Source organism: Camelus ferus, chromosome 6, assembly GCF_009834535.1.
Source record: "Camelus ferus isolate YT-003-E chromosome 6, BCGSAC_Cfer_1.0, whole genome shotgun sequence".
NCBI classification, from domain to species: Eukaryota; Metazoa; Chordata; class Mammalia; order Artiodactyla; family Camelidae; genus Camelus; species Camelus ferus.
This window is the reverse complement of record NC_045701.1, coordinates 28,485,689-28,508,817: the sequence shown is the minus strand read 5'-3', so window position 1 is coordinate 28,508,817 and position 23,129 is coordinate 28,485,689. Positions and strand designations below refer to the sequence as shown.

The following is a 23,129-nucleotide window of genomic DNA, read 5'->3' as shown; positions in this document are numbered from 1 at the left end:
AGAAAAAATAGTTGAATAAGTGCTCATGTTTTAATAAAGCAGGAAAAACAAAGCAAGGCTGGACTTATATTGGTGTTATCACTGTGAACCTTGCATTCACATTCTTCATAAAACTGAACCCTCGATCAGTAAGTGCTTTAAGTAATCTCTTTCAGTATCACACTAATACCTCCTCCCACTAGTCATGGGGGGGGGCAATATAACACACACCTGTCACCCCAGAGTCTGGTCTCTAACATTATTCACCATGACATGGAACCAGGGATTTTTAAAGAGTTGTGTAACTTCATATCTGTGACAAAAAATTGAGATAAGCTTTGGAAGCAAGACTCCTCTCAAAGACCTCAGCAGGAATAATAATAATAAAAAAAAAAACTGGCAAAACAGAGAGGATCTGAGCATCATCAAGAAAATGACATTATATTTTGGGACAGGTCAGGTATCCACAGAGAGGTGTAAGTCTAAGATGACATGAAAGTCATGGGGTGACACAATATGTGAATGAGTCACTGTAACGTATGTGTGAATTCCTACCAGTCTTAAAGCAGGGATTCTAAATTCAAATTATGATAATCCTGTGTAGATACTATTTTTCACTCACTAGATTATAAAATAAGGGTATAAAGTAGAAAGGCTATTTAGAAGGTGGGAGAAAACTGGGTCACGTGTTTGGTTCTTGCATTGATTTTGATAACATGGTGACCTAGGTTATTCCTTATCGGTGAACTACTATAGGGATCACTTTTCAAAAAAATGTATTATGGAGTGCCGCAAGAGCTCTGTCTGGCACAGAATGGTATTTAAGTCCCCATGTGCTACAAACTAGACACTCTGGAGTGTCAGGAAGGTTGAGGACCCTACGGGTGTGATGTCTTCTCAGCCTTCCCTGCTCTGGGGCTCCTGGCATTTGTAAGGGAAAGCTAGACGCAGCCTGACACTTCTTTCCCAGATCAAGTGATTATATTTAAAATAGATCATATAGATTTGGAAGTCTTTTGGTTTGGAGGAATACACATATGTATATGTGCTAAGAACAGGATTTGGGGCTGGGTGTACCTCTGTTTTGTGCTAGACCTGAGGAAAAGCTAAAGTGGCCCTTATGGGATGAAACACAAGTGAATGTCTAATACAGATTTCTCTTAATTAATTTGGGATGTTTCACAACAATTGGGACATCATTCTTCAGAAGGAGGGATTTAAACTATGTTGAAATCTAACGTGCTTATTAATACAAGAGATTAAATTAGATTCTGTTTTCTTCTATTAGAATTATATTTTAGTAGCAGCATACTACAGGGGAAATAGAAATGAAGTAAAAAAGATAGACACAAATACATTCCTTTTATATAGGGGGAAATGTTTGGAAAGGCAAGCATAAATGTGGGGAAATGTTGAGTGATATTTATTATTCACCAGAAAGAAAAATGCCAAAGTTCATAAATAGGATTAAAATGAAGCGAATGTATATTTTAAAAAGTACACAAGTCAGTGAGTCCTTATGGACAGAGAGACAAATGGGGTAAAGGAACTGGCAGAACCGAGGAGTATTTAATATTCTTGCAAGCACAAAAAAATACTAGGTGAAACAAGAAATCAGTTGCAACTTGACCTGTTAGCACCAAGATTCAGCAAGTGAATTTATCATTCCTGGTTTCCCTGGGAACAGCTCAATCTAATAAAATCTAATAAAAAATGGCAAATTAAGTAAATAGTGTTAGAGGTGAAACAACTATGGTCTAGTTTGCTCCACGTGGGGAAGAGATACAGTAAAGAATTTAAGAGGGATCTGTGCCCTAGGAAAAGACTGAGGTTACGAGACCAAAAACTGGAGTTCCCTATGAACAGATTAACTTGAGAATGCATTCTTGAGAGAGCCTGGGAGTACTGCAGTCCTACTGTTTCCACACTGACATTGACTGAAATCAGTGTTGCTAATAAATCATGGATTTGTATATCCCTGTTGCCCTACATATCCAAGTGGCTGCCCAGAAGCAACAATGAACTGGAAAACAGTCGCTGCTCATTCTCCTGGTGACCCAGGGTAATCATCTGCTGCTTAGACCTTTCCCAGGCCTTGAACATCATCCTGGGGCTGAGGCCTGCCTGAGGGTGGTACGAGAATACGACAGGGTGCAGAATCCACCACAAAACTTACAACCCCGAATGGAGCAAGAAGTTCTGAAATGCTAGCCTCTTATTAAATATTCACCTTCCTTTTCCCCTATTATTGTAAATCTCTGGATGAAACTGGTGCAGAAATGTGTTATTGGACTCAGTTAAAGGCTGAGTGAAGGAATTATATACTACATCAAGTCATTGTTTCCAAAATTTGTGTAAATCCTAAAATTGAATCAGGGTTTGCCAGCAGTCCCTTAAGCAAGCTGCATGGGAAAATCCCCATAAGGGGCAAGGCATAAGTAAAGTTGCTGGGGTTGTAACAAGGAGAGACAGTCCTACAGACTACTGGGGCAAAATGCCTGGTCCTCTTGCCCCTGAAGCTGTGTGCTTGAACTGAACACACAGCGTGCTGCGCTGGCTTAGAGAATCAGCACCATGGATAGCTCTCTCTGCTTGGCTGACTAAAAGGTTCCTCAAGAATTACAATTCAGTTACCTGTACTCACTGGTAAGATTAAATCTGGAGACTTCTGTATTCCAGTAGTAAGTCTTAAAATTTCTAATACCGAGTCATAGACTTTCAGAAATAAACATATCTATTTTAAGATATACACCTGGTTAGAAATATAAAGTAATGCACTCAATTTACCTTTCTAATATCTCACCAAAGACATAAAAGCAGGTATTCTCAGGAGTGGTCATGCTACAAGTTTCCATCACTGGCCCCAGCCCACACCCCTGAGAGCAGGACTCAGGGGAGTCAGGAAGAGGAAGCACTTTCTCAAGCAAATTCCCAGAGGCTGTTCTTCAGCAGAAGCCTGCATGATGCTGGCCACACCGACATAGGAACAGCTCTGATTTCATTCCTAAGAACAACATCCCGGTTCTCCTGTTCACTCCCTCTGCTTTATAAAAACAAATGAGCAGTAGAGAAATGGGGGCGGGGAACCCAGCCTTCAGACACAGATCACTAATAAGATGGCAGCATAGTATTTTTAACAATGTGCTGGCTCCACTTTTCTCTCCAGAATGAAAACACAGGCTGCACACAGGTGCTATGATCTCAGAGGCCTCTCCCTTCCAACACAGAGCTGAGACCAGGAGTTATCCACCAAAGAAGATGTGAATAACTACCACCAATAAGGGCATCAACTATCTGGGTTGATATCAACTATCAAAAATATTTTTGCAAAGCAACAGCTTTTAAGCCAAAACACGTGCCTGGTGTTTGGCCAAAACTACTTAGAACATGGAGCCCACAAGCTGTACACGAGAATAGGCCTCAGGGGTTCACTAGCTCAAGAACTGGGGCGACTTCAACGATAGGACCAAAATGGATCATCAACATAGTTGCCAATCTTATATTTTGCCCAATAAGGGCATGAAAAAAAAAAGTAAGAAAGAAAGCTGTCAAAAAAGAGAGAGAAAAAGGAAAGAAGGGAGGGAGGGCTAGAGGGAGGCAAGGAGGAAGGAAGGAAAGGAAAAGAAAGGAAAGGAGCTGTCACCTACACTATCACTATAATTTCCAAAAAGGAAATTTACCAACTTTATTTCTGTTATAAAATACTAAAAAGGACATAATCATGGAGAACAAAAAAGGCAGACCTTTCCATTTATAAAGTTAGCTTAATGAAACAATCATACATTGTCTTTATTTTCCTAATGATGACTTGCAAATTTCCTCATGGACAGACACTGGTCCCGGAACAGTGTCCCAAGATGTTCAGGAGCTATTAATGCAGTTCAGAGGACTCGTTCTGCAGAGGAGCAGAACAAGGCACAGAGAGCGGCAGTCCTCAGGCCAGAAGGCCAGCCCCTATTAGTCCCATAATTTCCTCCCACCTACCAGAGCAACAGCTCTGGAATGGGGAACACTGTCCACCTCAGTACCGCCCCAAGTCTCAGCTACAGAAGACAGCAGGTAAGAACAGAAGCTTTCTGCCTTCAGCTTTCCTCCTCTTTCTCTACAGAGTAGGAGGCCTTTTTACCCAACAGGTTCCCTAAATCTTCTTGTTCTTATTCTCGCTTTCTCTCCATTGATTCCATTTGGTCATTCAAGATCTTTCTCTTCTAAAACCAGTTATTAGTAATCATATATCTGGGGCACTGGCTGCAGGGTTTTTGCTCCAGGGAGGATTAAAATGCCAGTTGAGATCAGGGTTTCTCTGGCACCAAGTTAATTTTTCTTTACCAGAATATCCAAATAAGTGCTTTCATTAAACTTTCATGAAATGGAAATAAGTTGGCATTTTTTCTAGTTCATTCAATTTTCCCCACAAATATATAATTTAAACTCTGGTAGCTATTAAAAGTAAATTACGTGATCAAAGGAAAAAATCTAATAAATAATCTGAAAGGCTTCCATTCTCCCAGGATTTCTTGAATTCCAAATGTGCTTCATTTGTAAAAGGTAAGCAAGTCTCTTAAAATGAAAATATTTCCCCTAAATTCAAATATTCTACAATTTAAGATTAAAACAACTTCCTAGCAATGCAGCTGAAATCCATCTCTCCCTCCCGACTAGTGATTTAAAAGAAAATTTTCAGCAAAATCTCTCATCAAAACATCCCCCACCCAAGAGTACAACTGTTTACCTACTTAGTAAGTGCTGGAAAAAGTTTAGACACCTCAACCCCTCCTCATTCCTTTAAGAAACTTTAATGAAGATGTTCAATTTTTTTTTTTTTTTGGCAATTAAAATGGGTCAAAGAGAGAGAGAAAGAGGGAGAGAAAACAACCTTTAGTCCAGCCCTAGGGAAGACACTCAAGCTTTCTAAGATGACTGAATTCAGTGTAACCAGACTACACTGACAGAACAGTCCAATGTCCACAGCAAGAATGAGAAGAATTCCAGAGTTCGTGAAACATCAGCGAAGCTATATGTTATCACATTCGCAAAATAACCTCAAGATCACAGAAGCAGATTGATTAAAGTCAGGAGGCACTGACTTTAGAATGAAAAAGATTCCACCAAAGAAAAGGCAATTCCACTAAAGCTAAAACACTATATTCAGAAAGGGGCAATTTGATAGAGTCTGGAGCTTTAAAAATTAGTTCTGTGGGTTCTCTCACTTGAAAACCCTTCTACTCAGGATATGAAGAAATGTAAAAAGCTAGTTAACTTTAATGGTTGTTCGTGACTGTTGAAATTAACATTGGCTCTGCTGCTGGTTCATTTTGGGGATGCTGTGTGAGAAACGGAAAATATCCAATTAGCTTTTTCCATTTTTATTATGAATTCCAGCCTTATGGGAGAGCAAAGCTGGAGTTGCATAATAGCCTGGGAGAGTCTGAAGCACCGAGAAGCTTGGATGAAGGCAAGCTTGCATGTTTGTCATCTCGCCCAGTTGAACTCAATGGCCCCAGGCCCTCTAGACCATATTCAGAGGGAAAAAGAGAGACTTGAAAAACAATTTTAATGTCTTGAGGGGGAAAAAATGAGTCAACAGGCAAGTTATTCTTCGAATTGCAAAGCAGCAGTTGAACGAGCTTGGCAACAAATTTCTAAGTGTGCAGCCACATCTAATTCCACCAGACTGAAGTGTGTGGTGTTTTGTTTTTGTTTTTTTTTTTTTTAAATTGCAGAGGCACAGAGGATAGAAACTGCCCCAGAACACTCACAAGTGAAAGGCCCAGTTCATTACAAATCCAGCTGGAGTCAGCTGTCCATGCAGAGTACACCAGCAGTAAAGGAGTGAGTAACACCCATTCTGAAAGGTCACTGAGCTTGCAAAATAAAAAACAAAACAGTACATGGGTATTTTAGTATGCTCCAATCTTGTTGAAAGCTTTCAAGTAATTTGAGGAATCTGCTGATACTATAGAGAAAAACCCCAATGGGAGTAAAGCAGGGTATGGAGCTCCTACCTGGTGAATATTTTGTTATTTTAGCTAGAAGTTAGCAGTGGCATTCAATGTAAAAGTTTGTTTTTATTTTTCCAGTACAGTGCTGATGTCATCAAGAAACGAGCAAGCAAGCAACATGCTGTAGCCTGAATTTGTCTACAGCACTTTTTTGTAATTACATTTATGCAAGAAAATCCACCCAAGGAAAATGGTCAGTACCTACATCAGAAAATCTGGAATTTCTTTCTCTTAAAAATACTGGAAACAATGAATTAGATTTTTTCTTTTACCAAAGAGGAGTTTTCTTACCATGAAGTAAGGTCTTCCAGATGGCAAATTTTAGTTATTATGTTATCAAAAGGCCAGTTCAACAATGAAATATGAATTACTTGCATGCATTTTGTAAGTGACATCTTATCAGAGAAACATTAGAGTCCATTATATCAGCATAAAATTCTAAAATTACAGCATAACATGAGAGAGAATAGTAAGGAGGGAAAAAAGCAGGACAAGAAGAAACAAATTTAATGACAATTTGGTCTGTGGAAAAACACATTAAAAACGTTAGTTTGGAGGCTTTTCATTATTGTTTAATTTCTGAAAATAATATTTGGCTCATTGAAGAATGAAATTCTGTCAAAACTATAGAATACATCAAATACATCCTATATTCTTCCACAAGAAGACTTACAGGAGATACACATCTCAAGAAAAATTTAAAACTGTATCATCATCACCTAGTGCTTTAGGGCTGCTGTTCTGGATGGAGCTTGAAAAATTCGCTTTGTCCACACCAAGGCAAAAAGACAATAAACACATTTATCCATCTACCTAAAATTATGGGAGCCAGGGTCTCCAGAATAACAGCTAATGCATACAGGCTCACATGTCCACAGCTAACTGTGTGATGAGATATTGTCAGTGGGACACACCAGAGGAGGTGAGATGGTGACACTTCTCCTTTCTAACTTGGTGAACTGCAACCACCACAGATGGAAAGTTCCTCTGCATCTTGTTGTTTAGAGATGGTGAAACCAAACCCCGCACTCAAACCCCCGGTTGGTGGCAGTGCTAGGACTCAGCCTGACTCAGCTTAGTCCCGTGAGCAAATGTGAGTGAACTCTCTAACACAGGGCAGATTTTAAAGAGTAGTTTTTGACATATAAACCTCTCAAGTTTTCCCATGTAAGAGGAATTTCACCAAATAGGTATGGTTGTTATGTTGTTAATATAAATATATTGTTTTACTGTAGTAGGTGTAGATGACCAGGTATAGGTTAAAAAAAGAAAGCGAAGTACTCCAAATCAGAATGTCATTTTTGCCCTTTTCAAAAGAAAAAAGCAGCATCAAGTCAAGCAAGTTAAGGATTTAATATTGTGGTATCTTGCTCTTGCCAGTTAGGCAGTAGTCAAAGGTAACATTCCTGGGATGAACAACCTGACAGGCATTGGCACTGGAGAGGGGAGGTCCTGAGTGGGAGCACCAAGGAGGTACTTTTTACCAACTAGCGCAAAGGAAGTTAAGGCCCGAATACCTCATGTGGCTACTTTGGTGCATCCTGGCTACCCTAGCTTTAAGGTGAATATGGGTAGGTCCTGCAACTGATATCCCAACCCATACAGAAATGACTTTGTACTTTTTCTCCAAAGGGAATCTTGTGTCCTATTCTAAAGGTGTAATTAAGGCCCAATGTTAGATTTGTCTCATTAAATGATTTCTTTCTTTCTTTTAAAAAATGTCAAGGGGGATGAGGTTTATTTAGAATTATGTACGTAGTTCTTCCATCAGTCTTGTTCCCTCCCTATCCACAAAATAAATTCTCATTTTGGTTCTTTTCTGACTAATACAAAGGGAAGGCAAAAACCTTAGACTGAGGTGACACGGGGATGATGGAGGTCATCCCTTCTCTTCCCTAATAAAGAAATAACGGTGGGAACCCAGGACCCCAGGAATAAAGAGGTGAGGCCGCTTTCCGCCTTCTTCATTCTGAATGAGTTCGCACAAGAACTTAAAATCTGAGCACAGCCAGAATTCAAACTTTAGACCAGGGGCTTCTGGTTCCCCTCATCAGCATCTGTTTTGATTTGTTCATTACCTAACAATGTCAGGGGAGAAACATCTTTAGCAAATTCTTCTTTTTTTTTTTTTTTAACATTTTTTATTGATTTATAATCATTTTACAATGTGTCAAATTCCAGTGTTCAGCACAATTTTTCAGTCATTCATCGACATATACACACTCATTGTCACATTTTTTTCTCTGTGAGTTATCATAACATTTTGTGTATATTTCCCTGTGCTATACAGTGTAATCTTGTTTATCTATTCTACAATTTTGAAATCCCAGGCTATCCCTTCCCACCCTCCACCCCTCTGGTAACCACAAGTCTGTATTCTCTGTCTGTGAGTCTATTTCTGTCCTGTATTTACGCTTTGTCTTTGTTTTTTAGATTCCACATATGAGCGATCTCATATGGTATTTTTCTTTCTCTTTCTGGCTTACTTCACTTAGAATGACATTTTCCAGGAGCATCCATGTTGCTGCAAATGGCATTATGTTGTCGGTTTTTATGGCTGAGTAGTATTCCATTGTATAAATATACCACCTCTTCTTTATCCAGTCACCTGTTGATGGACATTTAGGCTGTTTCCATGTTTTGGCTATTGTAAATAGTGCTGCTATGAACATTGGGGTGCAGGTGTCATCCTGAAGTAGATTTCCTTCTGGATACAAGCCCAGGAGTGGGATTCCGGGGTCATATGGTAAGTCTATTCCTAGTCTTTAGAGGAATCTCCACACTGTTTTCCATAGTGGCTGCACCAAACTGCATTCCCACCAGCAGTGTAGGAGGGTTCCCCTTTCTCCACAGCCTCTCCAGCATTTGTCATTTGTGGATTTTTGAATGACGGCCATTCTGACCGGTGTGAGGTGATACCTCATTGTAGTTTTGATTTGCATTTCTCTGATAATTAGTGATATTGAGCATTTTTTCATGTGCTTTTTGATCATTTGTATGTCTTCCTTGGAGAATTGCTTGTTTAGGTCTTCTGCCCATTTTTGGATTGGGTTGTTTATTTTTTTCTTATTGAGTCGTATGAGCTGCTTATATATTCTGGAGATCAAGCCTTTGTCGGTTTCACTTGCAAAAATTTTCTCCCATTCCGTAGGTTTTCTTCTTGTTTTACTTCTGGTTTCCTTTGCTGTGCAGAAGCTTGTAAGTTTCATTAGGTCCTATTTGTTTATTCTTGCTTTTATTTCTTCTAGGAGAAAATTTTTGAGATGTATGTCAGATAATGTTTTGCCTATGTTTTCCTCTAGGAGGTTTATTGTATCTTGTCTTATGTTTAAGTCTTTAATCCATTTTGAGTTGATTTTTGTATATGGTGTAAGGGAGTGTTCTAGCTTCATTGTTTTACATGCTGCTGTCCAGTTTTCCCAACACCATTTGCTGAAGAGACTGTCTTTATTCCATTGTATATTCTTGCCTCCTTTGTCAAAGATGAGTTGACCAAAAGTTTGTGGGTTCATTTCTGGGCTCTCTATTCTGTTCCATTGGTCTGTATGTCTGTTTTGGTACCAATACCATGCTGTCTTGATGACTGTAGCTCTATAGTATTGTCTGAAGTCTGGGAGAGTTATTCCTCCAGCCTCTTTCTTTCTCTTCAGTAATGCTTTGGCAATTCTAGGTCTTTGATGGTTCCATATAAATTTTATTATGATTTGTTCTAGTTCTGTGAAATATGTCCTGGGTAATTGGATAGGGATTGCATTAAATCTGTAGATTGCCTTGGGCAGTGTGACCATTTTAACAATATTGATTCTTCCAATCCAAGAGCATGGAATATCTTTCCATTTTTTAAAGTCTTCTTTAATTTCCTTCATCAATGGTTTATAGTTTTCTGTGTATAATTCTTTCACCTCCTTGGTTAGATTTATTCCCAGATATTTTATTACTTTGGGTGCTATTTTAAAGGGGATTGTTTCTTTACTTTCTTCTGTTGATTTATCGTTAGTGTAAAGAAATGCAACTAATTTTTGAACATTAATTTTGTAAACTGCTACCTTGCTGAATTCTTCAATCAGCTCTAGTAGCTTTTGTGTGGACCTTTTAGGGTTTTCTATATATAGTAACATGTCATCAGCATACAGTGACAATTTTACCTCTTCTTTTCCAATGTGGATCCCTTTTATTTCTCTCCCTTGCCTGATTGCTGTGGCTAGGACTTCCAGGACTATGTTGAATAGGAGTGGTGATAGTGGGCATCCTTGTCTTGTCCCAGATTTTAGTGGGAAGCTTTTGAGTTTTTCACTGTTGAGTACTATGCTGGCTGTAGGTTTGTCATATATAGCTTTTATTATGTTGAGATATGTTCCCTCTATACCCACTTTGGCGAGAGTTTTTATCATAAATGGGTGTTGAATTTTATCAAATGCTTTTTCTGCATCGATTGAGATGATCATGTGGTTTTTGTCCTTTCTCTTGTTGATGTGATTTATTACACTGATTGATTTGCGTATGTTGAACCAGCCTTGTGTCCCTGGGATGAACCCCACTTGGTCATGATGTATAATCTTTTTTACGTGTTGTTCGATTCTATTTGCTAAAATTTTGGTGAGGATTTTGGCGTCTATGTTCATCAGTGATATTGGCCTATAATTCTCTTTTTTTGTAGTGTCTTTGCCTGGTTTTGGTATCAGGGTGATGGTGGCTTCATAGAATGAGTTTGGGAGTAATCCCTCCTTTTCAATCATCTGGAAGAGTTTGAGAAGGACTGGTATGAGTTCTTCTTTGTATGTTTGGTAGAATTCCCTGGTGAAGCCGTCCGGTCCTGGACTTTTATTTGTAGGGAGGTTTTTAATTGCTATTTCTATTTCCTTTCTAGTGATCGGATTGTTCAAGTGTTCAGATTCTTCTTGATTCAGTTTTGGTGGACAGTATGTTTCCAGAAACTTGTCCATCTCCTCTAGGTTATCCAGTTTGGTTCCATATAGTTTTTCATAATATTCTCGTATGATATTCTGTATTTCTATTTTGTTTGTTGTAATTTCTCCATTTTCCTTTCTTATTTTGCTAATTTGTGCTCTCTCTTTTTTCTTCTTTGTGAGTTTGGCCAGAGGTTTGTCGATTTTATTTACTTTTTCAAAAAACCAGCTTTTGGTTTGGTTGATTTTTTCTATGGTCTTGTTAATCTCTATTGTATTTAATTCCCCTCTGATCTTTATTATTTCCTTCCTTCTGCTGCTTTTTTGGGATTTTTGTTCTTCTTTTTCTAATTCATTCAGGTGGTGGGTTAAATTGTTTATTTGAGATTGTTTTTCTTTATTGAGGAAGGCCTGTATCGCTATAAACTTCCCTCTTAGCACTGCCTTTGCTGTGTCCCATAGGTTTTGAGTGGTTGTGCTTTCATTCTCATTTGTCTCAAGGTATTTTTTAATTTCAGCTTTGATTTCCTCATTGATCCATTGTTTTTTCAATAACATATTGTTTAATCTCCATGCTTTCCTTTTTTTCTCCTTTGTTTCTCTGTTGTTGATTTCCAGTTTCATGGCATTGTGGTCAGTAAAGATGCTTGAGATAATTTCTATCTTCTTAAAATTGTTGAGGTTTCTTTTGTGCCCAAGTACATGATCGATCCTGGAAAATGTTCCATGTGCACTTGAAAAGAATGTATATCCTATTTTTGGGGGGTGTAATGCTCTGAAAATATCCACCAAATCTAGTTTTTCTATTGTAGTATTTAATTTCTCTGTTGCCTTGTTTATTTACTGTCTGGAAGATCTGTCTAGTGATGTTAATGCAGTGTTAAAATCTCCAACTATGATTGTATTCCCATCAATATCCCCCTTTATCTCTGTTAGTAATTCTTGTATGTACTTAGGTGCTCCTATATTGGGTGCATGTATATTAACGAGTGTAATATCCTCATCTTGTATCACTCCTTTAATCATTATAAAATGTCCTTCTTTATCTTTCTTTATGGCCTTTGTTTTAAAGTCTATTTTGTCTGAAATCAGTACTGCAACACCTGCTTTTTTGGCTTTTCCATTTGCATGAAATATCCTTTTCCATCCTTTCACTCTGAATCCATATGTGTCCTTCTCCCTAAAATGGGTCTCTTGTATGCAGCATATTGAAGGTTCTTGCTTTATTATCCAGTCTGCCACTCTATGTCTTTTGACTGGAGCATTTAGTCCATTAACATTTACATTAATTAATGATAGATGTGTGTTTATTGCCATTTTGAACTTACCTTTGCAGTTGAATTGGTGTATCCTCTTTGTTCCTTTCTTCTTCCTTTTGTGTTTTGGTAATTTTCCTTTGTATTTGCATGGATTTTATTTAATTTTTGTGACTCCTTTGTAAATTTTTGGCTTGTGGTTACCCTTTTTTGTAAATCTATTAACCCATTACTATAACTGTTTTTATTAAACTGATAGTAACATGATCTCAAACCCATCCTACTGTTAAAAAAATTTAAAAAAGAAAGAAAAAGATATTCTATATTTCCCTGCCTCCCTCTCCCACTCTCAGTGATTTGTATGTCTTCTTTTATAATTTCATGTTTACTTTATTTGTAATTCATGAGTTATCACCTTTCCAGTTGTGAGTTTCTCATTTCTGTAGCATCCTGCTGCTTTTCTATTTAGAATAGCCCTTTCAATATTTCTTTTAGCATGGGTTTAGTGTTGCTAAACTCCTGCAGCTTTTTTTTGTCTGTGAAACTCTTTATTTCTTCTTCTATCCTAAAGGATAGCCTTGCTGGATAAAGGATCCTAGGCTGCATCTTTTTTTCATTCAGGGCTTTGAATATATCTTGCCACTCCCTTCTGGCCTGTAGTGTTTGTGTAGAGAAATCAGCTGAGAGCCTTATGGGGGTTCCCTTGTAACTTACTCTTTGCTTTTCTTTTGCTGCCTTTAGAATCCTTTCTTTATCCTTGACTCTGGCCATCTTGATTATGATATGTCTTGGTGTGGGTCTATTTGGGTTCTTCCTGTTTGGGACCCTCTGAGCTTCCTGTACTTGGATATCTGATTCCTTCTTTAAGTTTGGGAAGTTTTCAGTCATGATTTCTTCAAAAACCTTTTCAATCCCCTTTGATCTTTCTTCTCCTTCTGGGACCCCTATTATGCGAAGATTGGGACGCTTTATATTATCCCATAGGTCCCTTATGCTATTTTCATTATTTTTTATTTGCTTCTCTTGTAGTTCGTCTGAATGGGTGCTTTCTATTGCCCTGTCTTCTAGATCACTAATTCGTTCCTCTGCATTATCTAGTCGGCTTTGCACAGCTACTAGATCATTCCTCATCCCTGTCAATGAGTTTACCCACTCTACTTGGCTCTTCTTTATAGCTTCAATTTCATTTTTGACATATTTTATATCTCTAAACACTATCTCTTTTAATTCCTTCAGCAATTTGATCACTCCATTTTTGAAATCTTGATCTAGTAGGCTATCGATGTCTATTTCGTTGATCTTTCTTTCAGGGGATTTCTCTTGTTCTTTTAATTGGGAAAGGTTTTTCTGCTTCTTCATCTTGCTCATACCTCTTTGGCACTGTGGTTTATGGAGTATCAGTTGTTTATTTTGGTCCTTAAGGATTTTATCTATCTAATACCTATGTAGGAATAAAACTTAGGAAAAAAAGAAAAAAAAATAAGAGAGAGAGAAAGAATTTTAAAAGAAGGGAGAAAGAGGGTTTGAAAACAGTGTATAATGAATAATAGAAGAGTGAGTTGAAGCAGAGTATTAATCTGGTTGAGATGTCCTTTTAAAACCTTTACAAAAAAAGGGGGGGGGGAGATGAATACATGTATTTGAAACCTGTGTCTAATCAATAACAGGACATCAAAACCCAAGAGAAATAGAAATGAATTAAGAAGTAAAAATTAAGAGAGTAATAGAAAATAGAACAGGTAAAAACAGATTTAAAAAAAAAAAGGGGGGGTGAGGTGGGTTTGTCGGTGTTCTCCTGGAGTTTGTGTGCTTTTAATGTGAAGTCTTTCTGTCTTCGTCCTGTTTTGGAAGCTCAGCTTGCTGTTTTCAGAGGCCCTCCGTTGGCGCCCTCTTCTGTGCTGCTCCCAGCACCTGTCAGCAAGCAGATCGCGCCTCCTCCTAACACTGGGTCAGGTGCAGCTCTCCTCTGCTGTGGGCGGGCGGGTCGCTGCCCCTCTGGATGCCGCAGTCAGATGTTGCAGACTGGCCTGGTAGGTGGGCGGGTCGTGCCCCCTCCCAGCACCTCGGTCAGGGGCTGTGTTCCTGCCCGAAAGGCGGGGGGCCGCTCTCGCTCTACCTGCGCCGCCGCTGGTAGCTCCGCTGCTCTGTGCGGCTGCACGCTCTGCCCTGGTCGGCGCTCCGCGGGTGGGCTCGGGGAAGACCGAGGGACAGCCCTGTCCCTGCTCCCAGCCAAAACCCAGCTCCTTGTTTGTCTTTGTGGAGCAAGTCTCTGAGGGACCAGGATGGAAGGATCCTATCTGCCCCGGGCTGCAGGTCAGTCTCAGTCTGGCCTTTGAGGCTGCTAAGCCCTTTGGTGCGGATGCAGGTTTCGCCCCGCCCCCGCCTGGGTGCTAAGCGCCGGGGGATATGGCGGCTGTGCCTGAGCCCCGCCTCTCTTCCCCCGAAAACTTTCCGCGGGTTTTCAGAGATGGGGGTGTGCACCCTTCCCCCTCTGAGAGCACATCAACCTTGCTGTTTTATGGAGGGCCCAGGTTGTTCTGCCCTGTGCACCCACAGCCACGGCGCGCAGCCCCTTGCGTTCCCCAGGGGCTGCCTCCGTGCAGCCGCCCGGGTCCTCCGCCCTGCTTGGGCAGCCTGGCCCTGCCCGCCGCTGCCGGCCGCGTCTCAGGCTGGGTGTTGGGGTGACGCTCTGTGCCCGTTTAACTTAGTTCTTTTAGTCAAGGGCTGCTCTGTACAGATCCGAGCCTCGGAGGCTCCCCCTCCGTCCCGCTGGCCTCTCAGTTGGAGAGGGGAGACCCAGCGAGCGAGCGCCAGTCCTCCTTTGCCGCTCCCTCCCCGCGGGACCCGTCCTGCGCTGCTTTGCCTTTTGTTCTTTCTTTTTTCCTTTTCTCCTACCAGATTTTTGGTGTCTTTATCTTTTGAAGAGGGCGATGTTCTCTCAGAGTTCCGCAGGTGCTCTGGTTGACCGAGTGGGTCTGTAGATGTGGGTCTTGGTGTATTTGTGGGAGAGGGTGACCTGCGAGCGTTCTTCTACTCCGCCATCTTCTCCGTCTCAGCAAATTCTTCTTAAATGATGCTGTCACCTTTCTGTAACTAAATTTTCCATGACTTTATAAAATGAATGAGTGTCTTGAACTTGGCTAGAAGGTTAAGTATCTCATGACACATACTTTAAATCACCTTCACACAAATACAGCAAAATGTTAAGATTATGCCTCCTTGGCCATTTACAAGGTCACACGACGGCAGGGGTCAAACCCTAGTTTCCCAGGAGGCCTGGTCACAACATCCCTGGCCAGGACAATGGGCCATGCGCCCCGTGTGCATTTCTCTAGCGAATGCGCTGTGTGTAGTATCCCCTACTCTAAAGACAGGGCAAGCGAAAGGAGCCTGAAGTTCCTTTTAGGGTTAATGGGACTCTCGTAAGTAATACAGAGAATTAAAGAACCACCTCTCAGTGAGGTTATCTGTGAGAAAGGTTCTTGCAGAAATAGGGCCTTCCCAGGTTACATTTCCCAATCAAGTTCAAAAGGCTGATTATGTGCTAGAATTTTGGGTTATTTTAGAATCTAAAGTCAAGTGTGATCATATACAACCATAACATTAATGCTTTTTACATGTATATTTCATCTCTTTTTTTTAAGTGGTCAAAGTCTGACAGTGATTAAGTCAATTTTTATAGAAAACCAGAGCCCTTATCTGGAGTGTAGCTGGTAATCATATTAATCAAGGCTTTTCATTTTTAGAAGCATTATGCTCATTCACATCAAAATCCATTTGTGGTTATATGGCCACCGATTTAACACGCACCTGGTTACATAGCGCGGGATTCTCCCTCCTTTGAGGCATTTAAATGTGACTGATGGACCCGTGCCAGGAGGAAGCAGACCAGAGATGAAAGAGGAATTGATATTCATTTCCACACCCATTGGCACTTGTTGGCATTTATCTCATTTAATTCTCCCCCGACCCTATGAAGGAGGTTGCTTTTTGAAGATGTGGAAAGAAAGGTACAGAAAGTAGGAATAACGAGTCTCAGAGGTCACCCCATCCAGTATAGCTTGGACTGAAAACACATCTGCCTGATTCTTAAGCCTGACTTTCTGTCCCTGCAAATGCTGCAAGCTCTGTATTCAGTCACTGTTAGAGATGATGAAGAGTGAGGGCTCAGAGGGAGATGCTGACATCTATTTTATTTAGCCCAGTGTCCTGCTAAAGGTGGCCAGGGACCTCACATCCTATACGTTCCATCAATTCAAAGTGTGAAGACCTGTTAACATTTGTATACAGGGATTTTACTTCAAACTCCAGCTATTTAATTGGCTACAGTGGCAAGCACCCATCTCTTGGCAATATTCCCCAGAATAACATCAGATAGGATTTAATCAGAGGTAAAGTGACCCAAGGCTGAGTTTAGCGAGGGTGGACTCCTGAGGGGCATCAACATTCACTGTCCCCAGGACCTCCTCATCATTCATTCTCCTTTTCAGCATAAAGCTGAGTCCCACGTACTACGGATTGTAGCAAAGGACATTTCAATAATAAACTCTCTGTGTTTAAACCAAGCTGGACACCTTTGTTTGTTAGCAGAAAGGGACTGCTGCAGAACTGTCAATCCTTGCAAAAAGACTTCTGCACACTCATCATGTGACTAAACAAACTGAAGTCATTTAAAAAAAAAAAGTCCAGTTCCTGTGCAGCAGTAAACAGACACACAAGGACCAATTTATGCCTAGAAGGAAAAATGACATTCTTTAAAGCATCCTGTTTGGTGGCAGTCATGATCATTAGTGAAAGTAATATCTATTTAAAAGCAGTAAATGCCTATTTCCAAACAGAATGGACTGACATGCAAAGGAGGCGTCAACCCTGGCAAACATCCCCAGGCTCCCCAGAGAATCATTATGGTCTGTCACTTAACTGACTTCCTCCTTGATTCTTCCTCTTTTTCTTTTTCTTCCCTGCTGAGTATTATCATCTCAAATCAAATTAAGTACTAATAGTAAGTGTGCACAGCAATCACTTCAGAAAAGCAAAACATTCAGACTCAAGAGGTTCTAGAAAAATATTATTTCTCATAATAAAGATTGAAAGCCCAGGTGGAAATGTGAGAGAGTTCCAAGAGGGTTATAGCAACTGAAGCTGCCATCCAGGTAACTAGTGGGGAACCACCAACAAACAACATTGCAATCATTTAAAAAGAGCATCCTCCCCGATCTTTACCTCAAGTCCCTTCCTTCTAGCTCTAATATCTCTAGTTATTATTAATAATAATAATAGTAATAATGTATCAAGATAGGAAACAACTATTAGACCTCTCTCTTCTTTGGTTAACAGCAAAAAATGCCAGTTTGACACATGGGAAATTTCAGATCTGACTCAATATAGCGATTGTTGTCCACTGAATATTTAATGAGAAAAATGTCATGGATTATCTTTTTTTGACTCTCATTTTCAAAGAGCATAGATTCCCCTGTTAAGATTTAACATATTGGCTTTTAAATACTGGAAATTAAAGATGGCCTCAAACTTCTGCCATAACGTGGCTGGTAATTAAGGTAGGTCTTAGTCTTAGTTCTATGTTCCAGAACCAAGCACTCAATCTTCTTAAGTTGGACTTTGCGTTTCATTTGGAAAATAAACTGTTATTTATTCTTTTTTTTTTAAAGCCAAGTTAAGACTATTATTTAAGTTCCTGGCAACAAAGAAGAGCAAGGATTATAACCAGAACTTTTGAATTTACTTTGTCATCTACAAGACGCCCTAAACTACTCAAACTAAATAATAAAGACAAAGTCCCTTGAAAAATTTTTGAACGCAATAGGATAAAAGAATGTCCATGAGGTAATTCTCCAGTTAACATAGCTCTATCTTCCCAATTTCTGTCCTGGGGCCACATGTTGGCAGGGTCTAGTTGATCCTGGTGGACATTCAAAGCAGTGATACTCCAAATCAAACAAGTCTCCTTCACTAAAGATGTCTGTAATTCATGAGTTAACTGTCTTGGGAAAAAGTCAGCAATTAAAAATAAATGTTTTCCACTGAACTGGAAACATCTGAGGTGTGTGCCTATGGAGGAGAGCGTGGGGTACTGAGGTCAGCGCAAGGGGGTGGTGAACACAGACTTCAGTGAACATCAAAAGAACAAAAACTCACCTGCGTTAATGCTCTAAGGAGCAAAACAAAGCTATTTCCAGGTGACTGATAAAAGCCTATTATTCTAAACCAAAAGAGTGGAGAATCACAAACACTGATGTGAGTGACCCTAGAAAACTAATCAAACGTCCTAATTTTATACATGAGAACACTACAGCCTTAAGAGGTTAGAGGACTTATGTAAGATCACGGTAAGAGTTGGAAGGTAACCTAAATGTAAATACTGGTTCTCTTGTCTCTCTGGTCATTGTTCTACCACAAATAGAATACTTCTGTATGACGTATGAGTTCATTCCAGTCAAGTAATAAATTGTGCTGGGTACTGCAAATAGTTCCCACCTACCTGGAGCATAAGATGCAAAAAATCAGACTTGCCGTTACAGTACAGAGTGGTCAGAAATATTCACTGACTGTTGCTCAAACAAAGGCACCCATTCTAGACTCATGGGGTCAAAGGCTTCTCAGCTGATCTAACACCTAGACTCATTCCTTGAAGGAGACGTAAAGATTACATAAGGGAGAAGAGAGAGGAGGAGAAAGCTGTTCTAAATGGAGGGAATGACCGACACTTATGATCAGAGGTAAAGAGAATTGTTGTGTTTGAGGAAGTGAAAGGAATTCAATGTAGTTGGATCACTGAAAGCTTGGGTGGGGGTTGTGGTGAGAGATCAGGCAGGAAAGGTACGCAGGGCTCACTGAATTCTGAAGGGCTTTATGCCCAGTTACGAAATGTGGAGTTTCTCTCAAGGAAATGGGAAGACAGAGAGTTTTAAAACAGTAAAGTGTAACGATTAGCTCTGCATTTTGGAAAGAATATTATTCAGGCCATAGAATTAAAATACTTGATGCTAAATGAATATAAACTGATGTGGGTCATTATGGGAAGAGTCAAAAATTATTTGGAGTCTCTGGCCAAAGCCTTGCCTGGGAGACCTTTGGGAGACCACCATCCCTCAGCTAAATACTTAGAGACCATTTTACTGACAATAAAAACTCGAGCTCTGAATCTGCTCATCATGAGTGAACCTGTGGAGATCTGGGCACATGTCAAAGATTCTGAATTCTACAGGAAATCCTCTCCAAACTGCTGTAACCTGGTTGTGTTTCATTGGGCAGTCATCAATCTCTGATTAGAGTTTTCCAAGAAAAATGAAACTACCTAACTCATGCCCTCCATCTCAAGGTGCTTTCAGCCTCTCCACATCTCCTGGTGGATTGTGGGTTCATGTCCTATGCCCTGCTCAGGCAGCATTAGTGGTGATCTCTTCTATTTTCTGGTGGAAGCTGGTTAATCCAAAGGAAGCAGAATTAGGGCTGCTAAATAAGAGGAGAGGATCAACTCAAGGATCCTAAGGTTTTCCAGTTCAAAACTGGAGGAACAAAATGAAGTGTGTTCTTTTGGGCCATGTTGTGTCCCAATCCCCACCTAGGACAAAATTCAGGTACTCACCCCTTCGCCGCCATTTTCACCTGTGTTGGCAAGCATTTCCTGCAGGGCTCTGACAGAGAGGGACTGCTCCAGCACAAAATTGCAGACGCAGAGATCTGGAGGAACAAACTGTGGAAATAAAACCAGAATGAGGATACCTACTCATATCAGTTGGGGATCGGTCACACAATAACATCTCAAGGGCAAAGAGCTATGAATCAAAGTAACTATTGGCTGGCTGGTTGGATGGAGGCATGGACGGATGGACAGATGAGTACAAAGGCAGATTTTTCTTATTTAAGTTAAGATGGGTTTCAAGGTGGATTCTAAAGGATGAGGAGAAGAAAATCCCCACGTCTCAAGGGAACAGTCATGAAGATGTCAGGATCAACTTGAGTGAGGGTTGATGGAACAGATGGGAGAAGAACCTACACACAACTTTGCTGAAGGAGGGAAGGCTGACTGACACTGATGTCTTGGTGGGACCAAAGGAAGAAAGTCACTGGGATCTTACCCACAATAATTTGTAAGAGGACAATGGACAGACCAGAATATGGCTGTAGACAATAGTGACCCAAATAGGGAATCTATTTACTCATTGATAGAAAACCTGGACACTATAGTGTAAAAAGAGACAACAGAGGGGATTAAGAGATATTAAATTTAATTCTGAGCAAAGAAATGTTCAGAACTATAAGAACTGATGACCCTTACAACAATCATTCTAATTTATTATGTGCCTAGGTAATATCGTGGTATTCTGGACCATTTCTCAAAAACAGTTAAAGACAACCTTCTCTGCATACTGAAATAGCTAATGCTCACTGAATATTCTTCTGTGCCAGGTATTGATTTAAGTGCACTGCATATATTAACTCATTTAATCCTCACGAATGCTCTCTATATAGATATTTTTAATATTCCAGTTTACAGCCAAGAAAACTAAGGCACAGAGAAGTCAGGTCATTGGCCCAAGGTCATAGTTTACGCTTGGCTGAGTTGAATTCAAATCCAGACAGTCTGTCTTCACATCCATACACTTGACTCTTCACTATTATTGTTGCTGATGAAAATATTACAGATTTTTTCACAATTAGAATACTTTCAATCAGCAAATACTTTATTATATTTATGTAAAACACAGTGCTTGATATTAAGAAAGATATAAAGACATGAAGAACAAAATTATTGTTCTTCCAGAGTTTACAATCTGGTTCCACAATACACTATTTTCCTTGGGAATTCAGCTTACATTCACATTATATACCAAGCCTTTGTTTCCTACTTGGCAATACTGGCTGAACACTGACACCGTGAGAGTAACAGGAAGGAGGAATGAGGGCCAGAAGTCACCAACAGCTACAGTCTACTACTTGGAGACAGGTAACACAGTTTCCATGAAGCCTCAATTTAGAAGCCAAAGCAAGCCTGCTACTAAGGCACAGATAACCTCTCTGATGTCCACATTTTCATTTTTAAAATATTAATGGAATTGGCAATCTTTAAGTTCCCTTTAATTTCCAAGTGTTTGTACATTCTTCCTCCTCTTCCCCAACCTCAATGCCCTCAAAAATCAAATGATGTCTTGCTTGCTGGACCTGCCCACTCTTTCCCTTTACTAAAGTTTTAAGACCCCCTAAGCCAAGACTAGGTAATCCTATCCCAAAGGCTACTGGCCCATGGGTGACTTATGTTTTGAGTACTTTCTACTTAAATACTTTTCTATTCAGGGTCTCTATAGTCAGAAATCCTAAAAACCTAGTCTTCCCAGAATTCTAGTATTGCAGGAAATTTCCCAGTTCTCTTTATGAATATGATGTAACTGAGGAGAAACTGTAACACGAGGAGGCAACAGTCTTTATTTTACATGTTTCTTGCTTTGTTTTCAAAGTCTATTCCTGCTGTAGGTAATTAACTTATTCATATGGGACTTGAGCAAGCAGACAGCTGGTGATGCAGGGCAAGGCGCTGCATCCAGAGTGTGTTTCTACAGCATATACAGCATCATTACAGGTACCATACAATAATATGGTAAAGCATTTCCCTAAAGACCATATGCCAAAACCCCATACAGTCTGACCCAGTCTCCCAAAAGAGGATACCATCTCAGAAGATTTTCCAGAGGTTTTTTCCCTACTACTTCTTAGTCTAACTGGACCTCATGTCACCAGAATAGGAAGGAAAAAAAAGCCAGGGTTTCTTCACTAGAGCATGTGATTTAGAGATTTTCTATTCAGGAAGGTCTGCAGCTATGGTTGGTGCATTGAAGGGTGCATGCTGGCTAATCAACTGAACAATCCCAACACCCACGCTGTTACAAGAACCCTATTTAGTCCAGGCTCTTTAAGATAGAAGCTTTCACAGCTCCAAGTGCTAGAGATTCTGCCCTTCCTCAAGACTGTGTGATTCGGAGTCAGCTTTCTTTCCTTCTGTGTCTGGTTTGCTTGGACAGGGGTAGGCGCCCTCCCTGAGCACCGCCACCATCCGTCCTGATGGAGGACCACCAATACTGGACAGAACGCATGCTCCGATGATATCTTTCTCTCCCTCCCAATGTAGTTGTGATTTAATGACTGGTGCAGATGAGTACATTTAAGCAGAGGGACAGTGAGCACGGGGAAGAGGCAGCTCACACTGGAGCGCTGTATCTGCCACCGGTTTACCTAGTTTCCTTAGAGTTTAGTTTTTCCTACCTCTAAACTGTGGTCCCTGCCTGGACTCTGTGCTCAGGGGTAAGATCACACCCCTCCAACAGCATGCAAAACAACAGGCAGGCGGTGGTAACGGAGGGAACAGGGCAACAGAAATACCTGGAGAAAAGCAAAATGCAGCTAGTGACTTGTGATGTGAACGGAGTGCAGAGCACAGAGCCATCTGACCTGCGATGCCAGCTGCCAGCCTTAATTAAACTCCACACCAGCCCGAGCTCCCACCTTCACATTCCCCAAGAATGAGCAAAGGCCATTCGTCCATCAAAGCTAATTTGTTTGCAGCGTGAGAGTCCCCCAGGAGGCCAGCTCATTGTCTCTGTGCTCTGGAGCCTGGGCCTCAGTCACTCTGCCTGGCAGGCATGGGGCATGTGTTTGATGATTCTCTGCACGGAGGGAAGGGTTCTGTTGACATCTGTTCTGAAATAGCTCCTCATCACTCTCCCCAGCCCTGTCCCCAGCCTAGAGAAGCGCTGTGTTTCCAAATGTCCTCCAGAAAACCTTGAGATGCCAGGGCTCTGTGTAAGCCAGGAACGAGGGATTCATTTAGTCCCATATGTAGAAACGAGTGGAAGGGAAGGTCTAGGGACCTTCTGTGTTCCATACATCTATGTAACATACGCTTCACTGCCCTGAAAGTATTTTTCTGGGGCTTACTAAAAATCCAAGATGGTGAGAATTTCATACTCCTG

The 23,129-nt window shown here is 40.5% G+C and overlaps 1 protein-coding gene across 10 annotated transcripts in view; it reads right to left on the bottom strand.

The window, feature by feature from the left end:
• Window positions 1-23,129, bottom strand: part of RYR3 (ryanodine receptor 3) — a 499,181-nt gene that overhangs the window by 303,751 nt on the left and 172,301 nt on the right. For all 10 annotated transcript variants that reach the window (XM_032481566.1, XM_032481567.1, XM_032481577.1 and 7 more), the window contains exon 3: window positions 19,751-19,858. In XM_032481566.1, the coding sequence (XP_032337457.1) occupies window positions 19,751-19,858 (108 nt within the window). The remainder of the gene's footprint in view (window positions 1-19,750; window positions 19,859-23,129) is intronic.